We start from the raw sequence: 23,814 nt of genomic DNA, 5'->3' as shown, positions 1-23,814 counted from the left end.
TTGGAAACAGCCAGAAAGGCCAGAGGACACCTCGGCAAACCTTGAAAAGGCTCGGGAACTGAGCATTTCAGTGTCTTTCGGAGCATTACCGAACGGCTGCGATCGGTGCCGATTGGCTCCGGCGCCCCCACCTCAGGCCAAACGCGGTACTGCACACCGATTTGGCCTGAATCCTGCCAGTTTTGCAAGACAACACTCGTAAACCGAGTTAGGATTTTTAAAAATACAGTGCTCGTATTGCGAAACGCTCATTAACCGCGTTACTCGCAAACAGAGGTTCCACTGTATATCAATAAGTGTAGGTTCAAATAATAAAAAGTGGTGGTAACTTAAACATATTTAAAAGAAACCCAAAATGTTTTAATAACTCAATAGTCCACAGAGGGTCACCTATGGTGTACCCCTACAGTTTCAAAATGCATAGAAGTGCTTGAAGCGGTGATCCTTGATTTAATAATCGCCACCAACGTGATAATCCCACCACCTTGAGTAATGGAGGGGTACGCTTACCAGAAATTGTGGTCCCAAATACCTTGACGGTAGTGAGTCACACAGGCAGAGGTAAATAGACATTCAACGGGAAAGCGGGATCTCTCGGGTGTCTCTGAAGGTTGGATCTCTCAACTCCCCACAGCTGTGGTCAGGGATGGACTGGCCATTGGGACTACATGGAGTTTCCCGGTGGGCCGAAGGCTTCAGTGACAGAGGACCGCCGCCCCCTCTGCTCCTCTGTCTCTCCCTTCCCGTAGCGCTCACCTCCTCTCCCTCCCCGCAGCGCTCACCTGGGGGGAACAGAGAAGCAGGGGGAGGACCAGAGGAGCAGGGGGGACGACAGAGGAGCAAGGGGGAGGGGACAAACAGCTGACTCAAGAGCTATGGCCTGGGAGTTTCTCACGTCTGCCTAATCTTGTCCCATAAGGGGGGCACTGAACTGATTCTTTGCCCCGGGTGAAATAATGTCTAGCTTCCCCACTGGCACTGCCTATAAGAGTACCAGTACCAGCCGTTCTACTCTAATAAAGTAGAACGGCTAGTGAAGGGGGAGAGGGGGTGCGGGTGGCGGGGAGAGGGGGCTTGGGGGGGGGGGTGCGGGTGTTGTCCGGCCGCCATGGGAGAGACCTGTCAAAAGTGGGCCTGTCTGGATGAAGTCCAGGGCCAAATTGTTGTCCCAGTCCAGCCCTGGCTGTGGTGTAGATGAACTGCGGTGTAGATCAGTGGTCATCAACCCTGTCCTCAGGGCCCACTAACAGGCCAGGTTTTATGTATTACCTTGGGGAGATGCAGACTAGAATACACCAATCACTGAGCAGCAAATTATATCACCTGTGATGCATTTCAGTTATCTTGCAAACCTGGCGTGTTAGCGGGCCCTGAGGACAGGGCTGATGACCACTAGTGTAGATGACCCACCGTCTCTCTCAGGACAGATGTGGTTATGGAACCACACCAAGCAGTTGCACATTGTGTAAAACCAACTTAAGCAAATGTAAAAGTCCAAAAATCTTACAGAAATTAAGAATAGACAGTGCCTAGTTACAGTAGTGCAAATAGCTTTGAAGCTGACGTGTTTCGTCAACTATGACCTCACTTGATTTTTTTATTTGACCCTACATTTGGTTTATGTCGTAAATTTTGATCACTTATACACTCATTTAGCAAACTGTAGGCGCTATATAAATCATGTATATTAATAATTTACAAAATATCTGCACACCATACATGTAGGGGCCCCAATATCCTCTAGGTACTGCAGTTAACCAGAGGGCTGGTACCATCCATTTTCTTATCTTGACTACAGGGGGCAGCAAATGGCCCTGTTGTGAAAATTAGGGCTCATTCACATATGTGCCCAGGGAGGGGGGGAAAGGGGGGCAGTAAAACATGATGGCTGAGGGGAATAGGTACTCCAAAGTCTTTATGAAGCGCTATGTTCAGAGGAACAAGTGGATGCTAAAAGTGGAAGGCACGTGTAGGGAGAGGGTCATAATTGGAGGTCTTATTGCTAGGAAAAAATAAAACAAGATTCCAACACGTTTGTGAGGGTTTGTACTCTTCTTCGGGGCTAGAAATAAACAAAATGAACAGGCAACCGCTTCAGCTGCCCACAGTTAAAATGGCGGCAGCCAGACTCCGTGGAGGGAGATTTCCGCAGTATGTTTAGCAAGTACAGAATCACAGTGCATATAAATTAATACAGGGAGTCCCTGAGTTACGAACATCCAACTGGCGAACGACTCCTACTTACGAATGGGAGGCTGCGTGGACACTTTTCGACAGTGGGCACATTTAATGGGACCTTTTCGATGGCGGGGACATCTGACGGAACATCGGAAAACACTGTATCTGTGGTTCTGCGCATGCGCGGCCACTTTTCTACGGCGGCACATTCGGCGGAGCCTTTTTCGGCGGCAAGCACATTCGATGGAACATCTGGAAACTACGGGCTAGATTCAGCAAGAATTTACGTTGGCGTATCTATTAATACGCCGCGTAAATTCAAAGCTGCGCCGGCGTATCTTCTTTCTGTATTCAGAAAGCAAGATACGCCGAAATTAGGCTAAGATCCGACTGGCGTAAGTCTCTTAGTTGCATATTTACGCTGTCCGCTAGGTGGCGCTTCCGTCGATTTCAGTGTAGAATATGCAAATGATCTGGATACGCAGTTTCAGAAACGTACGTGCGCCCGGCGGATTTTTTTACGTCGTTTGCGTAAGGCTTTTTCCGGCGTAACGTTGCTCCTGCTATATGAGGCATAGCCAATGTTAAGTATGGACGTCGGGACAGCCTCGAATTTTGCGTCGTTTGCGTAAGTCGTTCGCGAATAGGGCTTTGCGTAAATTACGCTACGTCGAAAGCATTGACTATTTGCGACGTGAATAGGAGCATGCGCACTGGGATACGTTCACGGCCGGCGCATGCGCCGTTCGTGAGAAACGTCATTTACGTGGGGTCATGTTTTATTTACATAAAACACGCCCACCTCTTGACAATTTGAATTCGGCATGCTTACGCCGGCAGATTTACGCTACGCCGCCGCAACTTACAGAGCAATAGCTAGATTCACATAGATGGCCGCAACTTTAAGGCAGCGTAGCTTAAAGCATTTAAGCTACGCCGCCGTAAGTTAGCAAGGCAAGTACATGATTCACAATGTACTTGCCTGCTAAGTTACGGCGGCGTAGCCTAAAGCGGGCGGGCGTAAGGGCGCCTAATTCAAATTTGTCTAAGGGGGCGTGTTTTATGATAATGAGGCTTGACCCGACGTGATTGACGTTTTTTTTTCAACTGTGCGTGCGCCTACATTTCCCAGTGTGCATTGCGGCTACGTCCGCCGCACGGGCCTATTGATTTTCACGTGGACGTAAACAACGTAAATCCCTATTCACGGACGACTTACGCAAACAACGTAAAAATTTCGAATTTCGACGCGGGAACGGCGGCCATACTTAACATTACTATTCCATCTATTTGATGGAATAACTTTAGGCCTGTAATGCGTTACGTAAATGGCGTCAATGTACTGTGGCGGGTGGACGTACGTTCGTGAATAGGCGTATCTACTGATTTGCATATTCTACGCCGACCGCAATGGAAGCGCCACCTAGCGGCCAGCCTCAATATTGCAACCTAAGATAGGACGGCGCAAGCCGTCGTATCTTAGATATGTTTAAGCGTATCTCTGTTTGAAAATACACTTAAACATAGGTCGGCGCAGATTCTGAGTTAGGTCGGCGTATCGGTAGATACGCCGACCTAACTCTACCTGAATCTAGCTACAAGTGCTTTGTGAATACTGCACTTGCCTCTCTAAATTGCGGCGGCGTAGCGTAAATAACATACGCTACGCCCGCACAAATTTACGTCGCCCTACCTGAATCTAGCCCTACGTATCTGCTGTTCTGCGCATGCTGTTGCGACTTACAAACATATTCGACTTAAGAACAAACTTACAGTCCCTAACCCGTTCATAACTCTGAAGACAGCAGAGGCATGAGCATCATCAGTTCCTTGGGGCTTGATAGAAGTTATGTCATGATGATTGCAGGTGCGGCCCAGTAGAAGTATGTAGCACATGATGCACTTTACTGAGCATGTATGAACGTGACTGGCGGCCTCAAAACAAAAGCCTAATATACCAGACCAACAGGTACGACAGACTACGTCACTCCTGTTCCCATGTGATATTTATCAGGTATTTTGCCTGTGGGTAGAACTTTGATATGAAATCAGATTGATTTGTTTTCTGAAAAAAGTATTGTGGGAAGCTTGACAGGTGTGTGCCGATTCACCATAAAAGTCCGGGACACTAGATCAGGTGACGGTGGTGATGGAGGCTTATGTTTCAAGCTCACCAGTAAAGTGATACATGGGCAGGGACGGATTTGCTCTCCCTGCCGCCCCAAGGCCAGGTTCCACAATGCACCCCCTCCCTGCCAACCGAACCCCCCCCCCCCCAAATCAACAGAGAATGTGCGGCACAGTTAGTTCAAATATGTTTTGTTTGTTTTTTTACTTTTTTTATCACTTTTTTTATTTTTATTTATTTGTAGCTTGTCGCTTACTTTTTTAAATTTTTGTATAATTTTCTTATTATTTTTCTTATTCTTTCCTTTTTTATTGTATTAATTTAATTATTATTTCTTATTATTTATTTATTTGTTATCAAATTTTTTTTCCACTTAACTTTTTTGCTATCACACAGGAGAAAAACATTTCCTGTGTGATAGCAATTGGAGGTGACATGTTCTCTTTATTGACCCTGTCACCTCCGAAACAGGAGTCCTAGCACTGTGCTAGAACTCCTGTCACAGCTGAGATGGGAAGAGCACAGCTCTCCCCTCTCTCTGTGTACATCGGCAGCAGGGACAGGAGACAGACTCGGTGGCCGGGGGGAGGACAGAGTCCCGAAGACAGAGACAGCAGAGAGAGGTATGTGGGGTGGGGGGGAGACGGACGGGAGCACAGATTTTCCAAGTGATTTTGGCGACATCGCCGCAATCACTTGTTAACGAGCGAGCGGATTCCCCCATAACTTACCGCCACTTAACTGTATGTTCCGGGCGTCGGGGGAATCCATGCCACTGCCGCCCCTTGGAGCCCTGCCGCCCCAAGGCCTGGCCTCAGTGGCCTTGTGGGAAATCCGGGCCTGTACATGGGGGTTGGAATTGTTGATCTCCTCCTTCACATGATATTTTCCCAACAGTTTGGGTTTAAGTCTTTGGTGCCCAGAGGTCATTGATGCCAAATTTGTCAGTGTCCTGGTAACTTGACCACAACTGTAAATCATTTTATGTACAGTATATACTTATTTACGAGGGTCCTTCAAATGTTTTCCCCCCTTTTTTTTAACTCTATTAAAGGGGTTTTAAAGGTTTGTTTTTTTATTTTCTAAATCGGTTACTTTAACCACTTAACCCCCGGACCATTTTGCTGCCCAAAGACCAGAGTACTTTTTGCGATTCGGGACTGCGTCGCTTTAACAGACAATTGAGCGGTCGTGCGACGTGGCTCCCAAACAAAATTGGCGTCCTTTTTTTCCCACAAATAGAGCTTTCTTTTGGTGGTATTTGATCACCTCTGCGGTTTTTAGTTTTTGCGCTATAAACAAAAATAGAGCGACAATTTTGAAAAAAATGAATATTTTTTACATTTTGCTATAATAAATATCCCCCAAAAATATATAAAAAAACATTTTTTTTCCTCAGTTTAGGCCGACACGTTTTCTTCTACATATTTTTCGTAAAAAAAAATCGCAATAAGCGTTTGATTGGTTTGCGCAAAAGTTATAGCGTTTACAAAATAGGGGGTATTTTTATGTCATTTTTATTATATTTTTTTTACTAGTAATGGCAGCGATTTTTTTTTTCGGTATTGCGACATTATGGCGGACACTTCGGACACTTTTGACACATTTTTGGGACCATTGGCATTTTTATAGCGATCAGTGCTATAAAAATGCATTGGATTACTATAAAAATGCCACTGGCAGTGAAGGGGTTAACACTAGGGGGCGGGGAAGGGGTTAAGTATGCCTGGGTGTGTTCTTACTGTGGGGGGGGGGGGTGGCCTCACTAGGGGAAACACTGATCCTCGGTTCATACATTGTATGAACCGAAGATCAGCATTTCCCCTGCTGACAGGACCGGGAGCTGTGTGTTTACACACACAGCTCCCGGTTCCCGCTCTGTACCGAGCGATCGCGTGTGCCCGGCGGCGATCGCGCCCGCCGGGCAAACGCACGGGAGTCGGGGGCGAGCGGGGGGCGCGCGCGCGCCCTAGTGGCGGCTGGGAGAGAGGACGTCGTATTACGTGCTCTCGCCCAGCAGAGCCACCTTGTGGACGTATAACTGCGGTGCGCGGTCGGCAAGTGGTTAAATATAAAACTATATGGAAACTTTTTGAAGATGCCTCATATTTTGTTTTTGGGCAAAAAATTGCACAGATGTCTCTGTAATAGCGGTCGAAATCGGGACTGACCTGAACACGCACGGCTTCATTCCCGCAGCCCAGTGTGAACCTGGGCTAAAAGCAGGTGTCTCAATACTTTTGAGACACACACACACACATATATATTGTGACAGAAAGTCAGGTAAATCTGTGGGTGTTGTCACAGACGGGACATACATGTCTGCCTTGTTTAGACAAGGCACCAATTGTTATTGGGCGTCGGCTGCAGACGTAGCCAGAGAAGGTCTAAGGGCGTTGGAAGACTTCATCTGTTCAGAATGAGGCAATTAAGGCCTCTATAAGTAGTCCAGAGGATTACCACTAATTGGCTGCATCATCCTGAGTCTTTGTGAGTAAGGAGAGCAGTGCTTGTGAGTAAGGAGAGCAGTGCCAGAAAGTCTTCTGAGGAGGTGAGGAGGATTGATTTTTTGTGTGATAAAAATCAAGACTATTGTTTTTCTGCTGTATGACCAGCACTGTCTACCCAGCAGTAGGCTGAGTCAGACTTCATAGATAGGTTCCTGTGTGGTGAAGGTAGACACCCCAAGTGGCCAGGGTTTATTTTATGTTTGATTTTGTTTATGCTGTTTGGATGCTTGCACTTGTTTCCAGCAAGATCGAAGAATAAACCAAAATCTCCTTACTTCAAAATCTTTGTTTTCAACCGTCTTCGACTACCAGTCTGTATAAATTCAGTGTGTGGTAAACCCATCCAAGGGGTCAGACACCCCGCTACCGAGCGAACCCCTTACAATATATATATATACACGTATTTTTAGATAGTGACGTCATCTGACCTTACATGTAATATGCATTGGACAAGTGCATTGTTATCCTATGACAGGAAGTACCTGAGCAAAAGACCTGCATGGCAGGATCACCCAGTATTGTTTTTATGAAATTTTCTGATTTTTACAGATTGAAAACAACTTTTTTTTTTTTTTTTTTTACTGAAAACTCGTTAAAGCATCTATGAGATTTTTGTATTTTGGGTTTACATCTAATGACTTCCATCCCCAGCTCCACATACCTCGCCTTCCTCCCACTACCCCGCGGCCTCCGATCAGGCGTCGGGAGAGAAGAGCGTTCCCTCTGTGTCCGCTCCCACGTCCACATTCTCGGAACAGAACCGTAGGATTGCCAGTTCAGGACCATCCAGTTGGGTGTTGGGAGTGTGCGCGTTATTTATTTATGAAGGAAACTTTATATGACTTGGCATTCCATTTGCGGTTGTATTTGGAGCGTGTTTTCTATCTTTGTGCTGATCTTGCACATTTCTGACCATTTTTCCCTTTTCTTTCCGGCAGCTTTTTCTCAGGGCTATTCCTACAGATTGAATGCAGCTGCCTATGGAGGGACCTACAATATACCGTACCCCGAGACCGGCAGGTGGTACCTCTCCATGCAAGTCCTGTGTCAGGACAATGAAAGGTAAAACACTTGTTTTTTGGCAGACATTTAATACATCCAGCTTGGACCAATGTAACTATGTGCAGTGCTCAGCATAAATGAGTACACCCCAACACATATGTCAGAAAACCTTTATTTTCCTTTCAGAATCAACATTTTCTATGAAAAATTATACTACAAAATACTCCCACAAATGCACCCGTTGATTGCAACCAAGATTAGTCAACCACTTAAGGACCTGGCCTATTTTTCAAACTTGTTTACAAAATCTGGCCTTTTTGCTAAAAATTTACTTGGAACCTCCAAACATTTTATTTATTTAGTTATTTATTTATATATATATATATATATATATATATATATATATATATATATATATATATAGTGGGCCCCCCCCCCCTGAATCGTGCCAGGCGGCAAGCCCTCAACATGGGGGGGGGGGGTGCTTTGTAGCAGGGGAGCGCCCTGCGGCCCCCCCACCCCAAAGCACCCTGTCTCCATGTTGATGAGGACAAGGGCCTCTTCCCGACAACCCTGGCTGTTGGTTGTCACGGTCTGCGGGCGGGGGGCTTATTGGAATCTGGGAGCCCCCAGATGCCACCCCCTCGCCCTATGTGAATGAGTATGGGGTACCCCTACCCATTCACCTGGGGGGAAAAGTGTCCCCCCTTTCCTGAACGTCCGGGCTGTGTGCTCAGAGTCTGGTATGGACTTTGGGGGGGGGATTTTTTGGCGTAGTGGGTTCCCTCTAAAATCCATACCAGACCGAAGGGCCTGGTATGCTCTTAGGCCTCGTACACACGACCGAACATGTCCTCTGAAACTGGTCCGCGGACCAGTTTCCGCGGACATGTCCGACCGTGTGTACGGCCTAGCGGACAGGTTTCCAGCGGACAAAAGTTTCTTAGCATGCTAAGAAACTTGTCCGGTGGAAACCTGTCCGTCGGACATGTCCGATGGTTAGTACACCTAACCATTGGACCGAAATCCCCCGCATGCGTCGAAGTTATTCGACGCATGCGTGGAAGCATTGAACTTCCTGGTTCGCGCACGTCGCCGCGTCATCGTCACCGCCATGTCACCGCGTTTTCTGTCCGCGGGGATTTTGGTCTGATGGTGTGTACACACATCAGACCAAAATCTCCCATCAGACATGTCCGATGAAAACGGTTCGCGGACCGTTTTCATCGGACATGTTCGGTCGTGTGTACGGGGCCTTAGAGGGGGAACCTGTGCCGTTTTTTTCTTTTTTTTTATTATTTGGCGTGGAGTTCCTCCTCAAGATTCATACCAGACACAGTGCCTGGTATTGTCGGGGGTTGGAAGTCGGATCCCTATTAATTGAAGTTGGATCCAAAGTAGTACAACTGTCGCGTCGTACCAGTGTGAACCAGCCTTAGGAGCAAAGCCAAATTTTAGACAACAAAATCCCAATTAACAAGAATTTAACTACAGGTGAGTCTAATTATTCACTAAACGGTTGTCCAGCAGACAGTTGATTATAAAAAGGGCGTTACTTAACAAAGAAAGCCCCTCCCATTTCATGCTGTCAGCCATGGCACCACCTGGAAGAGAAACGTCACAAGACCTGAGAAAGAAAATAATTTCTTTACATAAGAAAGATGAAGACTACAAGAAGATCAGCAAAGTTTTTCATAACTTATCAGTCAGAATTCTGTAGCAAAAGTTATAAAAAAAAAGTAACAAGAATGGAACTACAGAGACGTCCAGGCCGTCCACGGACGTAAATCCCTCGTCAGGAGCGTCTTCTGATGAGAAGGGTTGAAGAAATTCACCATGCAAGTTCACTGCAGTTCTCTAAAGAAGTAGAAAACCAAACTGGGGTGATTGTTTTCCGTGTCACAATACGGTGTACACTGCAGAGGATGATAGAAATGGCATATATGGGTGTCGTCCAAGAAGGAAGCCTCTCCTAAAGCCCTTGCGCAAAAAAACCCACCTAGAGTTTTCCAGGGGCCATGCTAAAAAAGACGAAGACTACTGGGACTCTGTACTCTGAAGTGATGAGACCAAGATAAATGTTTTTGGAGCTGATGGCTTTAAAACTGTATGACGTCACAATGGTGAGGAGTACAAAGAAAAGTGCCTACTGTGAAACATGGTGGTGGCCGTGTCCTTCTGTGGGGCTGCATGAGTGCTGCATTTCCTTGATGGTATCAATAGTCCACAGATGTACTGTTCTATATTGAAAGAGAAGATGCTACCATGCCTCCTTTCCAACATGACAACGATCCAAAACGATCCTCTAAGGCCACTGATGCTTCTCTGAAGAAGAACATGGTAACGGTGATTCAGTGGCCAAGTATGTCTCCTGATCTGAACCCAATCGGGGGAACACCTCTGGGGAATTCTGAAGAGACAAGTTGAGCATCGCTCTCCATCCAGCATCCGAGATCATGGCACCGGCTTAAACTGGAACATTGGCGAGAATGAAATGATGAAGCTGCAAACTCGAACACAACGTGCCCAGTACAGAAAGAGACCATCCATCGTGAGATCTTCCATGCTTCCTGCTGATCGGTGACACCTGGAGATGTACATTTTCCCTGAGCAAACATCATTTTCCATCGTGTCAATATTAGAACGTGTTGCGGCATTGTGCGCCTGTGTTTGCCTGCCTGCTGATGGCTAGAACTAAACTCCCCCGATGGTTGAAATTTTGGACACTTCCCAACTGATGAGATTAAAAGCCGATCTGCGTGCCAATTCCTTAATGAAATGTAAACATGTCCTTTATATATGCAAGGCTTAGCCGCTGATTTAAAGGGAAACTCTGCTTTTTGTTGAATGTATTACCAGTATGTACACTCTGGGCCAGATTCTCAAAAGAATTACGCCGGTGTATCTATAGATACACCGGCGTAATTCGAAAATCCCGCCGGCGTATTATTGTTTTGTATTCTCAAAACAAGATACGCCGGAATTAGGCTAGCATCCGACTGGTGTACGCTACTTACACCGTCGGATCCTAAATGCAATACTACGCTGGCCGCTAGGTGGCTTTTACGTCGATTTCAGCGCCGCATATGCAAATGAGCCGATACGCCGATTCCCGAACGTTTTTGCCCTGCTTCGCCGTGGTTTACGTCGTTTCCGTAAGCGTAAGGTTACCCCTGCTATATGAGGGGTAACCTTACGTCGGTCCGCCGTATGCCATGTTAAGTATGGCCGTCGGGTTTTTCCGTCGTTTACGTAACTCGTCGCGAATAGGGCTGTGCGTTAATTACGTTCACATCGCAAGCAATGTATTTGCGGCGTACTACGGAGCCTACGCAGTGGTCCTACGTTTAAGGCCGGCGCATGCGCAATTCGTTCGGCACGGGGGCGCACTTAATTTAAATACAAGCCGCCCCCTTTGAATTACACGGGGATACGCCGGGCCATTTACACAACGCCACCGCAAATTACTGAGCAAGTGCTTGGAGAATACGGCACTTGCTCCAGTAAGTTGCGGCGGCGTAGTGTAAATAGCTTACGCTACGCCACGCCAGAATCTACGAGAATCTGGCCCTATATTACCAAAAGTATTGGGACACCTGCATTTACACGCACATGAACTTTAATGGCCTCCCAGTCTTAGTCTGTTTACTTTGCGTAACATCTTTCGCATTCTACAAAAAAATTGGGCTAACTTTTATTGTTTTGTGTGTCTTATTGTTTTTTGTTTTGTTTTTTGAAAAATTGCTGCGGAAACACTGTGTGACATAATTTGCAACGACCGCCATTTTATTCCCTAGGGTCTCTGCTAAAAAAAAAAAAACATATGCCGTATTTATCTGCGTATACCGCGCGCCGGCGTATTACGCGCACCCCAAGCTTAAGGGAAGTTTTAAGGAAAAAAAACCTTACATTTTGAATGCTCGTCGGTGCGGCCTTGTCGGTGTCCGTTGTCTCCGTAAGCGTAAGGTTACCCCTGCTATATGAGGGGTAACCTTACGTCGGTCCGCCGTATGCCTTGTTAAGTATGGCCGTCGGGACAGCGTCTGGTTTTTCCGTAGTTTACGTAACTCGTCGCGAATAGGGCTGTGCGTTAATTACGTTCACGTCGCAACTAATGTATGCTCGTCGGTGCGGCCTTGTCGGTGTCCGTCTGCTGTCTTGCCCGGCATCCATCTGCGGCTTGTCCGGCGTCCGTCTACGGACTTGCGCAGAGTCCATCCAGCCTTGTGAGTGTCCATCTGCGGCTTGTCCGGCGTCCGTCTACGGACTTGCGCAGAGTCCATCCAGCCTTGTGGGTGTCCATCTGCGGCTTGTCCGGCATCCATCTGCGGACTTGCTTGGAGGTGTCCGTCTGCTGTCTTGCCAGGCTTGTATTTTTGAGTTTGGCGCCTCAGCCGAGCTGTACAGAGCCGGATTTCCTGTCTGTTCGGCTCCGCACGGCTTCTCTCGTGGTCCTGCGGGCGTGGCCAAGCCTAGCCGAGTGCGCAGTACACTCGGCCACGGTCTATTTCGGCGGCGCCCAGAGACCGCAGGATCGGCGTATATCGCCCACCCACGATTTTCCCGATTTTAAGGGGGGGAAAAACTGCGCGTTATACGCCGATAAATACGGTATATATATATATATATATATATATATATATATATATATATATATATATATATATATGTGTGTTTGGGGGTTCTGAGTAAAAAAATTTTTAAATTGACCTGGATGGGAAGTGGTTAATAACACAACGTAGTCTACTTCCACAAACCAATTAGAAATCCTCTATTAAAGAGTTGGGTTTTTCATAGGACATTAATAATGGAATCCTTAATTTTTTTTTCAGTGCATGCCAGCAGCAGGTGGCCACAGTGATCGTGTCTGCCTACCTCAGCCCCTGCCTGGATGACTGCGGTCAATACGGCGAGTGCCGCCTGCTGCGGAGGAACGGGTATCTGTTTGCCGCCTGCAGCTGCAAAGCTGGTAAGTAGAGTGAGTGGTATGGAAGCATTTATGAATGAGATCTCAGGTTACCGACATCTTTCTTTGTTGCCTCCTCCTGTCCTTGAATGCAGGACTTCTCCTGTGCTGCACCTTTGGTCCAGAACTCCTAAACGTTATAGGCTTCCTGAATCCATAACTGTTTTGGGTAGCCAATTACAATGCCTACCATGAATTCTAGTTACAGTGGAACCTTGGTTTACGAGTAACGAGGTTAACGAGCATTTTGCAGTGCCCGAATGGTCAGTCCGCCCCTGATGACCTCTAACTAGGAGGGTCTCATACCTTCTGTTTACTAATAGATAATTCTAGTGAGGATGATCTCATACCTCCTGTTCACTGTTAGATAATAGGCTCAGGATAGGAGAATCTCATGTTCAATTTTAGATAATCGATCCAACTAGGAGGGTCTCATACCCGGGTCTTCACTGTTCCATAATAGGTTCTAACAATGAGGATCTCGTACCTCCCAGCTTCCTATTATAAATTGCAGTCTCCTCTGTGGTATGTAAGAGCATTGGAATAAGATGGTGGTATGCAAGGTAAAAATAACACAATAACGTTTTGGTGATAACTCCTCAAGTGTAGTAAAAAAGAGTTTTGTCCTCAATTTATTTTATTTTTTTATTCCAGGCTGGGGTGGCTGGAGTTGTACAGATGACCGGAATGCGCTGTCCGTGGCACAACAGTTACTCGCCACAATGCTGCTGACGCTCAGTAATCTCATCTTTATTCCCACTATTGCGGTCGCCATTTACCACCTGTATTTTGTGGAGGCCGCGGTCTACCTCTACACCATGTTTTTCTCTACGGTATGTCACTTGCCTGTTTCTGCCCCTTGTACTTTTTATAGTCATAATAATTTCATTGTTTTTATCCAAGCTTTATCCCTCGGGAAGATCTAAAAACACAAATTCAGCTCTGTAGCCATTAATACATTTTTTTTATTTTTTTTTATGCTTGGTGTTACTAAACCCAGGAGCCTGCAGTCACTATATCTGGTCTCCCCAGGAGCCTGCATTCACTATATCTGGTCTCCCCAGGAGCCTGCAGTCACTATATCTGGTCTCCCCAGGAGCCTGCAGTCACTATATCTGGTCTCCCCAGGACTCTGCATTCACTATATCTGGTCTCCCCAGGACCCTGCACTCACTATATCTGGTCTCCCCAGGAGCCTGCGGTCTTTATATCTGGTCTCCCCAGGAGCCTGCAGTCACTATATCTGGTCTCCCCAGGAGCCTGCATTCACTATATCTGGTCTCCCCAGGAGCCTGCATTCACTATATCTGGTCTCCCCAGGAGCCTGCAGTCACTATATCTGGTCTCCCCAGGAGCCTGCAGTCACTATATCTGGTCTCCCCAGGACTCTGCATACACTATATCTGGTCTCCCACAGTATACAGAACATGGAAATGCAAATATTTTATTAAATATAAGCTGCTAAATACCTTTTCTCATCAGCAGAATATAGCAGTCTTGTGACTTCTATCAGTGTCTGGTTAAAGCTTGTAGGAGGAGTTTTCATTCTCCCCTGATTGGCCTATCAGGATGCAGGACCCCTGACCCTCTGTCTGTACAGTGCTCATTGGCCTTGTGCTGATCACATGCACCCTCCAAAGTTAAAAAAAAACCTCTGTAGTAATACACACCAAACTGAGCATGTGCAGCCTGTCCCCTGGCTCTGTAAATATCAGGTTATTTTTTGAGGACTGTGGAAAAATGGGGAGGATCAGAGAAGACAGGATTGAACAGCCTTTTTACACAATGCAGAGGATTAACCCCTTGGGTTCCACAAGCATGCTTTACTGTATATACAGACTGATTTTACTGTTGTGGGTTTAGTAACACTTTAACACTGTACCAGATTTAACTTCTTATCAGTCTTTGCAATCCCATGTACCACAGAGCTCAGACTAGGAGAGGGAAGGGCAGGGCTATGAACAAATCGGGTGTGCTACATGCAAATGTGTTGACTAGGAACATGCCAATAGGAGATAGTAGAGTTAGTAGGAAGACAACCTCATCAGTCCGCTGCTGCTCTTTCGCAGCCCAGTTCAAGAGACTGGTTTTGGAAAGAGGACAATATTGTATCCCTTGAAGTGATTCTTAGGTCAGCCCCCCCTAATACCCGGGCCCCATCTCGATCCTGTGATGTTGCACAAGAGACTCTTCTTCCTGGGACTCTCCCTCCTGATTGGCTGAGACACACAGTGCCCGCCATTGGCTCCCGTTGCTGTCAAAGTTGGTGAGCCAATGCGGAGAGAGAGAGGAGGCAGGGCTGAGCCGCGGCTCCGTGTCTGAATGGACACCCAGAGCAGCGGCTCGGCTCGAGTGCCCCATAGGAAGCTGCTTACTGTGGGGGCAGGAGGGAGGATCGGTGATGCTCTGTGCAAAATCACTGCACAGAGCAGGTAGGTACAACATGTTTTTTATTTTTAAACAAAAAAATGAGACTTTAGTATCTCATTGTGAATGTAAGACGTTTTTCATATTTTATTCATGTGCAATATTGCACCCCTGCCCTGTGTGCGCCCTGGGCGTCTTCCCTTCCTGCCTCACCTAATTCCATCCGTGGTCATGCAACATTCCGCTTTGCTCTTTCAGTTCTATCACGCCTGCGATCAGCCCGGAGTGACTGTCATGTGTATCATGGACTACGACACGCTACAGTTCTGCGACTTCTTTGGCTCAGTCGTCGCCATCTGGGTGACCATCCTGTGTATGGCCAGGCTAAGAAAGCCAGTTAAATATGTAAGTAGTAGTGGTCTTTGTGTGTACGACTCCTGAGATGTGAGATATTGTTTTTGGATTATTATTATTTTTTTTGCTTTTAGGAGACTAAGTAAAGCTTTAATTTTTATCGCTGCAATGCAGTTTTATACAGTATTAGGCGTTTGAGTCTTTAGACTTTTTAATGTAGTGTTGTGCTGCCCTCTGCTGGCAGCACTCTGAAGAGACTCTCAATCCAAACTGCACTTTACCAGAACCTGCATTGAAGGTTCCGATTCACAAATCCACTCACTGCCGCCATCAATGAGGCAGAACTCCACCATTTACTCCACAACCTGTTTCCCCCCTGAAGCCCCCTCCTCAGTATTTTTTTTTATTCAGGAAAAAAAGGTGTGTGTGTATGTATGTATGTATGTATGTATGTATATGTGTGTGTATATATATATATATATATGTGTGTGTGTGTGTGTGTGTGTGTGTGTGTGTGTGTGTGTGTGTGTGTGTGTGTATATATGTATGTGTATATATATATATGTGTGTGTGTGTGTGTGTGTGTGTGTGTGTTTTTTTTTATGTCCTCTGTCCAGTGACACCATGGCAACTTCCTCTTACTGCGGTGTGGGAGGGGCATTCTTCCAGGACTGAGCGGCACTCACATAATGACATATGAGCCCAGTTTAGTCCCGGAGTACTGTGATCCCAATCCCCATGATCGGGTGCCACCCTGGGGGGTTGGGGGTGAACGACAGGCTCAGGAAATGGGCAGAGTGTCATTTTTGTCCTTTTACCCAAAGAGGACTTGAGGAGGAAGTCGATGACGGTGCTAGAGTAGGGAGGATAAGTAGAATTTTTTCTTTTCATATACAGAAAATTGGGGGGGGGGGGGGGGATTGGTAATAAAAACATGAATAAAAAAAATTGAATTTTTTTTTTTAACTGCTCAGGGTGCCAGTTTTATTTTTTTTTTCATTTGTTTTTAGGTTGGGGGTTAATTTGATTTATTTTGTTAGGTTAGGGGTTTATATTAGGGTCAGGATTGTGTTTTTTTTTTTTTTATTATTATTTTTTTTTTCCAGGGGTTAAGGATAGGGGTTTAAAGGTTAGGGGTTCATTTATTTGTTTACGTATTTATTTTGTTAGGGGTTAATATTAGGATTATGGTTTTATTTATTGTATTTGTTAATTTTTTTGCTTTTTTTGTTAAGGGGTTCAGGGTTAGAGTTTAATGGTTAGGGTAGGGGGTTAATTTATTTATTTTGTTAGGTTAGGGGTTAATATTGGGGTTAGGAGTTAGAGTTTATTTTATTTATTTTGTATTATTTTAAATTTTTCTGTGAATGGGGCCTAAGGAGGGGTCACTAAGCATTTTAACAAGCCGCAGCGGCAGCCGCCCCATATTAATAATAATAATAATAATAATAATAATATTATTATTTTTATTATTAGAATAATTTTTTATAATAATAATATTATTATTATTATAAAAAAAAGAGGGAAAAAAAAGAATAATGTATTATTAATTATAATAATAATAATAAAGCTTTTTTTTTTAAATATTGGTGTAATATTGAATCAAGTTCTTGGTAGCACAATCGTTCTTCCAATTTCAGGTGCTCTTTATGCTGGGATCCCTGGTGATCGCAATGTCTATGCAACTTGATCGGCGAGGAATTTGGAACATGTTGGGGCCGTGTCTGTTCGCTTTGATAATCCTGATCATCGCTTGGGTAAGGGCAATGTGTCACCTACTAAAGGGGTGTTTTTTTTTCTTCTAATTTCTCCCTGCTCCATTTTTATTTTTATTTATTTTTTCTCAGTGCGTCGCGGTGCACACATGAACTTGCGCACCCCCTAGGGCAGTGGTGGCGAACCTTGGCACCCCAGATGTTTTGGAACTACATTTCCCATTAAGCTCATGCACTCTGCAGTGTAGCGGAGCATCATGGGAAATGTAGTTCCAAAACATCTGGGATGCCAAGGTTCGCCATCACTGACCTAGGGTTTGCAGTGGTGCAATCCTGTGACGGCTGTGTCCGGTGGATTACTGTGCTTGGTACCTAGCCACTGTGAGTGGCCGGGGGTATCAGGATTGCTAGAGATCATAGAGATCACATGATTACAATATAAACAAAACAGTAAGGCCGCATACACACGGTCGGTCAAAACCGATGAAAACGGACTGAAGGACCGTTTCATCGGTCCAAACCGATGGTGTGTGGGCCCCATCGGTCAGTTATCCTTCGGTCAAAAATGTTAGAACTTGCTTTAAAATTGAACCGATGGACGCTTAACCGATGGGTCAAAACCGACGGTTAGTATGCGAAAGCATCGGTTAAAAACCTGCGCATGCTCAGAATCAAGTCGACGCATGCTTGGAAGCATTGACCTTCATTTTTCTCTGCACGTCGTTGTTGTGTTTTACGTCACCGCGTTGGACTCGATCGTTTTTTTAACTGATGGTGTGTAGGCACATCAGACCATCAGTCAGCTTCATCGGTTAACCGATGAGAACGGTCCGAAGGACCGCTCTCATCGGATGGACTGATCGTGTGTACGCGGCCTAATGATTGGCTTCCATGTTTTGCTTACTATTGTAATGCTGTGATTGGCCCACAGCTATCACATGGTACGTGGGTCAATCACAGCACCCTGTATCATGTGATTTAGCTGTAGCCAAGCACAGTTCACAATAGTAAGCAAGCTGTCATGAATGAAAGCCATTTGTGACCGCTAAAACTGCGATCACTGTCAAACAATAACGGTGCAAAAAAAAAGATAACAAAAAAGCCGCCCTACCGCCAACTCTTTTCTGAAATACTTCCTCTATTTATTTTTTATTTATTTTTTTCCATTTCAGACCTGGAGAGGAGTCCGACGTCGCCACTGTTACCCGCCAAGCTGGCAGCGATGGGTCTTCTTCCTATTACCCGGAGTGGCCCTGGCCTTGACGGCCATTTCAGTCTACGTCTTTGCCGAGACCAACGCCAACTACTACTACACCCACAGCCTGTGGCACGTCATGGTGGCCGCTAGTGTGGCCTTCCTGCTTCCGCCCCGGGAAAGAAACGCAAAATCGTGGAAGTGGTCGCAAATGCTGGACTGCAGATACAAGATCTGTAAAGAGGACCGGGAGGAGTTGTATGTGGTCACATGACCCCTTTTTTTTAAAAAAAAAATTTTTTTTTTTTTGCTAAATTCCAAACATTGACGCCAGTCACTTTAAATGAGTGCTTTTGCACTTTAATCACTTTTTTTTTTTCTCTTTTGTGTTTTACTGTAGAGCGGTGCAAAAATATATAAACGGAAAAAAAACCACAACACAGGGACTTAACATACTTTCTATTTAATACGAACTCTGTTGGAAGAAGGCCACTGTCCAGTTTTATTCTTAACCTCCGTGAGGGAATAGAGACTGCAAAGTTCTGATTTTCCAGATCAACTGGGAATTTTCTTCTCTGGTTTATGGAGATCGGTGCTGGAGAACCTTCTGTGACTCGCACACACCTCCATACAGAACAATGTTATTTATTTTTTACATTAGTTTATTTTTTTTTGCATTACGTCTTTCTTGTACTTTTCATGCAATTTAAATATTTTAAGGACCTAAAGCTGAATTCCAGGGACACGGTTGTATCCACCATTGAAACATTAAATGGGAGCTGGTTTTCCTGCCAAAGGATTTGTGATTCTGTCCAGCAAATCTTGAGATTTTAAAGGGAAGTATGGGGTTTGGGGTTTTTTCCTCCATCTTACTTGCCTAGGTGGATCTGTCCCCCCGGTGCCTCTACGCTGAGAACTGAGCGATCAAACACCGCCGATGGCTCGGTTCTCACAGTTCCATGAGTGGAGCAATTGACTGTCAATGAGCATCTCTCTGCTCTGCTCCCCCACGCTCACTGGAGCGCTGAGCTGTGGAGGGGCGGGGAGCAGCCGTCTCAGGCTCTCAGCAGTTCCCTGAGAGGCTGAGATGGCTATCAGTCCAGGCACCTGGCGAATCCCGACTTCCGTTGTTAGGATGACGCGGTGCCTGGAATGATTTCTGTGACGTCAGCAGAGAGCGCACATCTGTCCGTTCTCTGCTGAAAACGGGTCACAGGAGAGCAGAACAAATTGCACTCCTGTGACCCACAGGAGAAGGGAGCCCAGCCAAACGAGCTCAGGCTAGACTTCTTTTAAGCCAGGCAATCCAGACAGCTTTGCTGGGACACCCCCCCCCCCCCTTCACACAGGAACAGAGCCGAGGCTGTACATTTTCTGGTGCTCCTTCCCCTGTCACCATTTTTCTCTTGGTGTCAGGAAAACTTGTCAGAAGTGATTCATGCTGATGGCAGAGAAATGAAGCGGCAGACAGAAATGACACTTGGTGCTCTGGATTGAGACAAGTACACACTATAGAGCATGGGTCTTCAAACTACGGCCCTCCAGTTGTTCAGGAACTACAATTCCCATCATGCCTAGTCATGTCTGTGAATGTCAGAGTTTTACAATGCCTCATGGGATGTGTAGTTCTGCAACAGCTGGAGGGCCGTAGTTTGAGGATCCCTGCTATAGAGGGATAGGCTTTGTTCATATTTCATGTCCTGAGGGTTACAACCACTTTAAGCTAATCTGCATCTATCATCAGGTCCAGCATTTCACCAACACGCCGCTTTACGCTTGTGATTGGGTAGTGTAAGGAACAGCAGGATATGGATGAGGCCATTTCTCAGCTTTCTCTTCCTTTTTAACCACTTAAGACCCGGACCATTATGCAGGTTAAGGACCTTGCCCCTTTTCGCGATTCGGCACTGCGTCGCTTTAACTGACAATTGCACGGTCGCGCGACGTGGCTCCCAAACAAAATTTGGCGTCCTTTTATTTTTTCCCACAAATAGAGCTTTCTTTTGGTGGTATTTGATCACCTCTGCGGTTTTTATTTTTTGCGCTATAAACAAAAATAGAGCGACAATTTTGAAAAAAATGCAATATTCTTTACTTTTTGCTATAATAAATATCCCCCAAAAATATATAAAAAAAACTTTTTTTCCTCAGTTTAGGCCGATACGTATTCTTCTACCTATTTTTGGTAAAAAAAAACACAATAAGCGTTTATCGATTTGGTTTGCGCAAAATTTATAGCGTTTACAAAATAGGGGATAGTTTTATTGCATTTTTATTAATAATTTTTTTTTTTTTTTTACTACTAATGGCGGCGATCAGCGATTATGTGTTTTTTTTTCTTTGGTGACTGCGATATTATGATGGACACTTTTGACACATTTTTGGGACCATTGTCATTTTCACAGCGAAAAGTGCTGTAAAAATGCACTGATTACTGTGAAAATGACAATTGCAGTTTAGGAGTTAACCACTAGGGGGCGCTGAAGGGGTTAAGTGTGACCTCATGTGTGTTTCTAACTGTAGGGGGGCGGGGCTGGACGTGTGACGTCAGTGATCGTCTTTCCCTATATCAGGGAACAGGCGATCACTGACATTGCCACAGTGAAGCACGGGGAAGGTGTGTTTACACTCGCCTCTCCCCGTTCTTCAGCTCCTGTGACCGATCACGGTACACCGGCGGCGATCGAGTCCCGCGGGCGCGGTCACGGAGCTTCGAACCGGGTCGCGAGCGCGCAAGCTGGCGGCGCGCTCGCGACCCCACGGCTGGGCTCTTAAAGAGGACGTACAGGTACGTGCTTGTGCCCAGCCATGCCATTCTTCCGACTGGTGGGATGGACAAGTGTTTTGTGTACTGGAAGGAAAATTCGAACATGTGACTTGTCATACTGATCAGCTGATTGGTGCCATCCCTACCTCGCCAGTCAGAGAGTCGGCGTATTACAAAGAGATATTATTATAAAGACAGATTCCAGTTCTTTTATTGAATATATAACCCCATTCATTGGTGGTTTTTACACCGGCCTGGAGTTCAGCTTTAAGGGGGGGAAAAATGGCTTTTTGGCTGCATGTCTTGATGCCTTAATTAGATAATTAGATTCAGTGACCACTGAATGTGCAGAAATCTGATATGCATGAGCAAAATCCAGAGGATCCAAATTATTGGAGGGGCGAAGCAATAATTTTTATTTTTTTTAAAATCCAGAAACGATGCAATGAGATGCAGGAGACGCTCGGGTGGTGGGTCGTTTGAGAAGAACTCTTGACATTTCTTATAAGGATATTTTTATTTAGATGTAAAGAAAAGGCCCTCAACTCCGGGAGTGCAGATTTGAATCTTGGCTTTTTAATGGACACTCATTTCATGGCTGAACTGGTCTACAAATAAAGGTCCCATGATGCCGTGGGAGCTTTCCCTGTCCTGCTCCTGTGGAGGGTGATCACAGACATGATAAGGCCTCTTGCACACGGATACCGCAGCTGTTTTAGGCATTTAAGCATTTTTTTTATTTACTGACCTAAAAGCAGCCCATTGTTTTTAATGGACCTGTACACACAGGCGAGTAAACGTGCGCTGCCTATAGATCAGTAAAAAATAAAATGCAAAAATCATTGCTGGACAGTATTTTACGCAGTGATATTTTTTATTTATTTTAGGTACTTCTATAGTGCCGTCAATTTACGCTTTCCATATATATTGTACATTCACATCAGTCCCTGACCGAAAAGGAGCTTAGGCCCCATGCACACGAGAAGCAAATGCAAACACATGTAAACTCAAGTTTTCAAAGGCAAAAACCGGCGTTTAAAACGCCCGTTTTTGCCGCGAATTTCGCTGCGTTTTGCAGCGTTTAGCTGCGTTTTACCGCGTTTGCAGCTCTCAGCGTTCATAACAAAGACATTATAGACCCTCCCAAAGCTTTGAAATGCAAAAACATTTGCGTCTGAACCCAAAATTTTGCGTCTGAAAAAACGAGCCTAAACCCAACTGCTTTAAAACGCAAAAAAAAACGTGAATGTGTGCATGGACACATAGGATAACATTAAATGTGTTCAGTTGAAAAAAATGCCCCTGAACTCGAGTTTACCAGCGTCTCGTGTGCATTGGGCCTTACAATCGCAGATCCCTAACTTGCATTCATACATATATTGGGACCAATTTAGGATCCAATTAACCTACCAGAGTGTGGGAGGAAACCGGAGTACCCGGAGGAAACCTGCACAGGGAGAACATGCAAACTCCAGGCAGGTAGTGCCGTGGTTGGGATTTGAACAGGCGACCCTAGCACTTATGCACTAATACGCACATATATTTGCGTAAGACGCAACCCAAGAAAAGCTAAAATAATTTTTAGACACGTATGCTAGAGCTGCACGATTCATCGTTAAAAAATCGCAACCTCGCTTCAACCCCAATCACGATCTTAAGGCTCCATTCACACCTGAACGTGGCGTATTGTCCCGCGATTTGCCGCGACAAATTGCGGCATTTTGTCCCGCGATTTAACGGGACACATTGTCGGCTATGGCCGAACGCCGAAGTCGCCTTAAAAAAAAAGGGTCAGGGACTTGTTTTGAGCTTCAGGCGTTCGGCGTGAAGATGTGAACCATCTCCATAGCCGACAATGTTAAATTACCCCTCCAGCGTATGTCAGGCTGCAATGGCGTCGGGCGTCAAAATGCCTAGGTGTGAATGGAGCCTTATCATGTAAAAAGTGCCATTCTCTGCTCACAGCTGTCAAAAATGTTTATCAACAACATTCCTCAGTGCTGAAAGAGAGAGAAAAAGAAACATTTGTATCTTCTGTTCTTTTAGAGATCAAAGGGATGAACTTCGGTCTGCAAATGAGGTCAGTTTAACCACTTAAAGTTGAGTTCCGCCCAAAAGTGGAACTCTCGCTTATATGCTTCCCCCCCCCCCCAAACCCCCCCCCCTCCGGTGTCACATTTGCGACCATTCAGGGGGGAACGGGGGACCTGTTTTTGACAGGTCACCTTTCCTACTTCCAGAGACGAGCCCGAGGCCCAACCTCCTGGAAGTTTGGGCCCCCCTCCTTCTACCACCGCCACGGGCCAATTAGAAAGCGCTTCGCACATGCGCAGTAGGGAACCAGAAGTGAAGCCGAAAGTCTTCGCTGCTTGGTTCCCTTACCAGGAATAGTGGTGGCAGCACCCGGGAGTCGATCCGAAGATCGGCTGGGATGCCGGCATTGTGGGCTCCCCGGACAGGCAAGTGCCCTAATATAAAAAGTCAGCAGCTACAGTATTTGTAGCTGCTGACTTAAATTTTTTTTTTTTACCCAGGCTGGCCCAGATTCTCAGAAGAGATACGACGGCGTATCTCCAGATACGCCGTCGTATCTCTGCGTTGCGCAGTTGTATCTATGCGCATAGATTACGCA

General features: G+C 45.7%; 1 protein-coding gene across 1 annotated transcript in view; it reads left to right on the top strand.

Moving 5' to 3' along the window:
* The window catches only part of PGAP6 (post-glycosylphosphatidylinositol attachment to proteins 6), a 57,311-nt gene extending 37,435 nt beyond the window's left edge, over window positions 1-19,876 (top strand). Inside the window, exons 8-13 of the mRNA XM_040356372.1 lie at window positions 7,755-7,878; window positions 12,651-12,787; window positions 13,439-13,617; window positions 15,410-15,556; window positions 17,146-17,262; window positions 18,393-19,876. Coding sequence (XP_040212306.1) covers window positions 7,755-7,878; window positions 12,651-12,787; window positions 13,439-13,617; window positions 15,410-15,556; window positions 17,146-17,262; window positions 18,393-18,689 — 1,001 coding nt within the window. The 3' untranslated portion in view covers window positions 18,690-19,876. The remainder of the gene's footprint in view (window positions 1-7,754; window positions 7,879-12,650; window positions 12,788-13,438; window positions 13,618-15,409; window positions 15,557-17,145; window positions 17,263-18,392) is intronic.
* The last annotated feature ends 3,938 nt before the right edge of the window (window positions 19,877-23,814 follow it).

Source organism: Rana temporaria, chromosome 6 (assembly GCF_905171775.1).
Source record: "Rana temporaria chromosome 6, aRanTem1.1, whole genome shotgun sequence".
Classification (NCBI taxonomy): Eukaryota; Metazoa; Chordata; class Amphibia; order Anura; family Ranidae; genus Rana; species Rana temporaria.
This window is presented reverse-complemented; position numbering and strand designations above follow the sequence as displayed.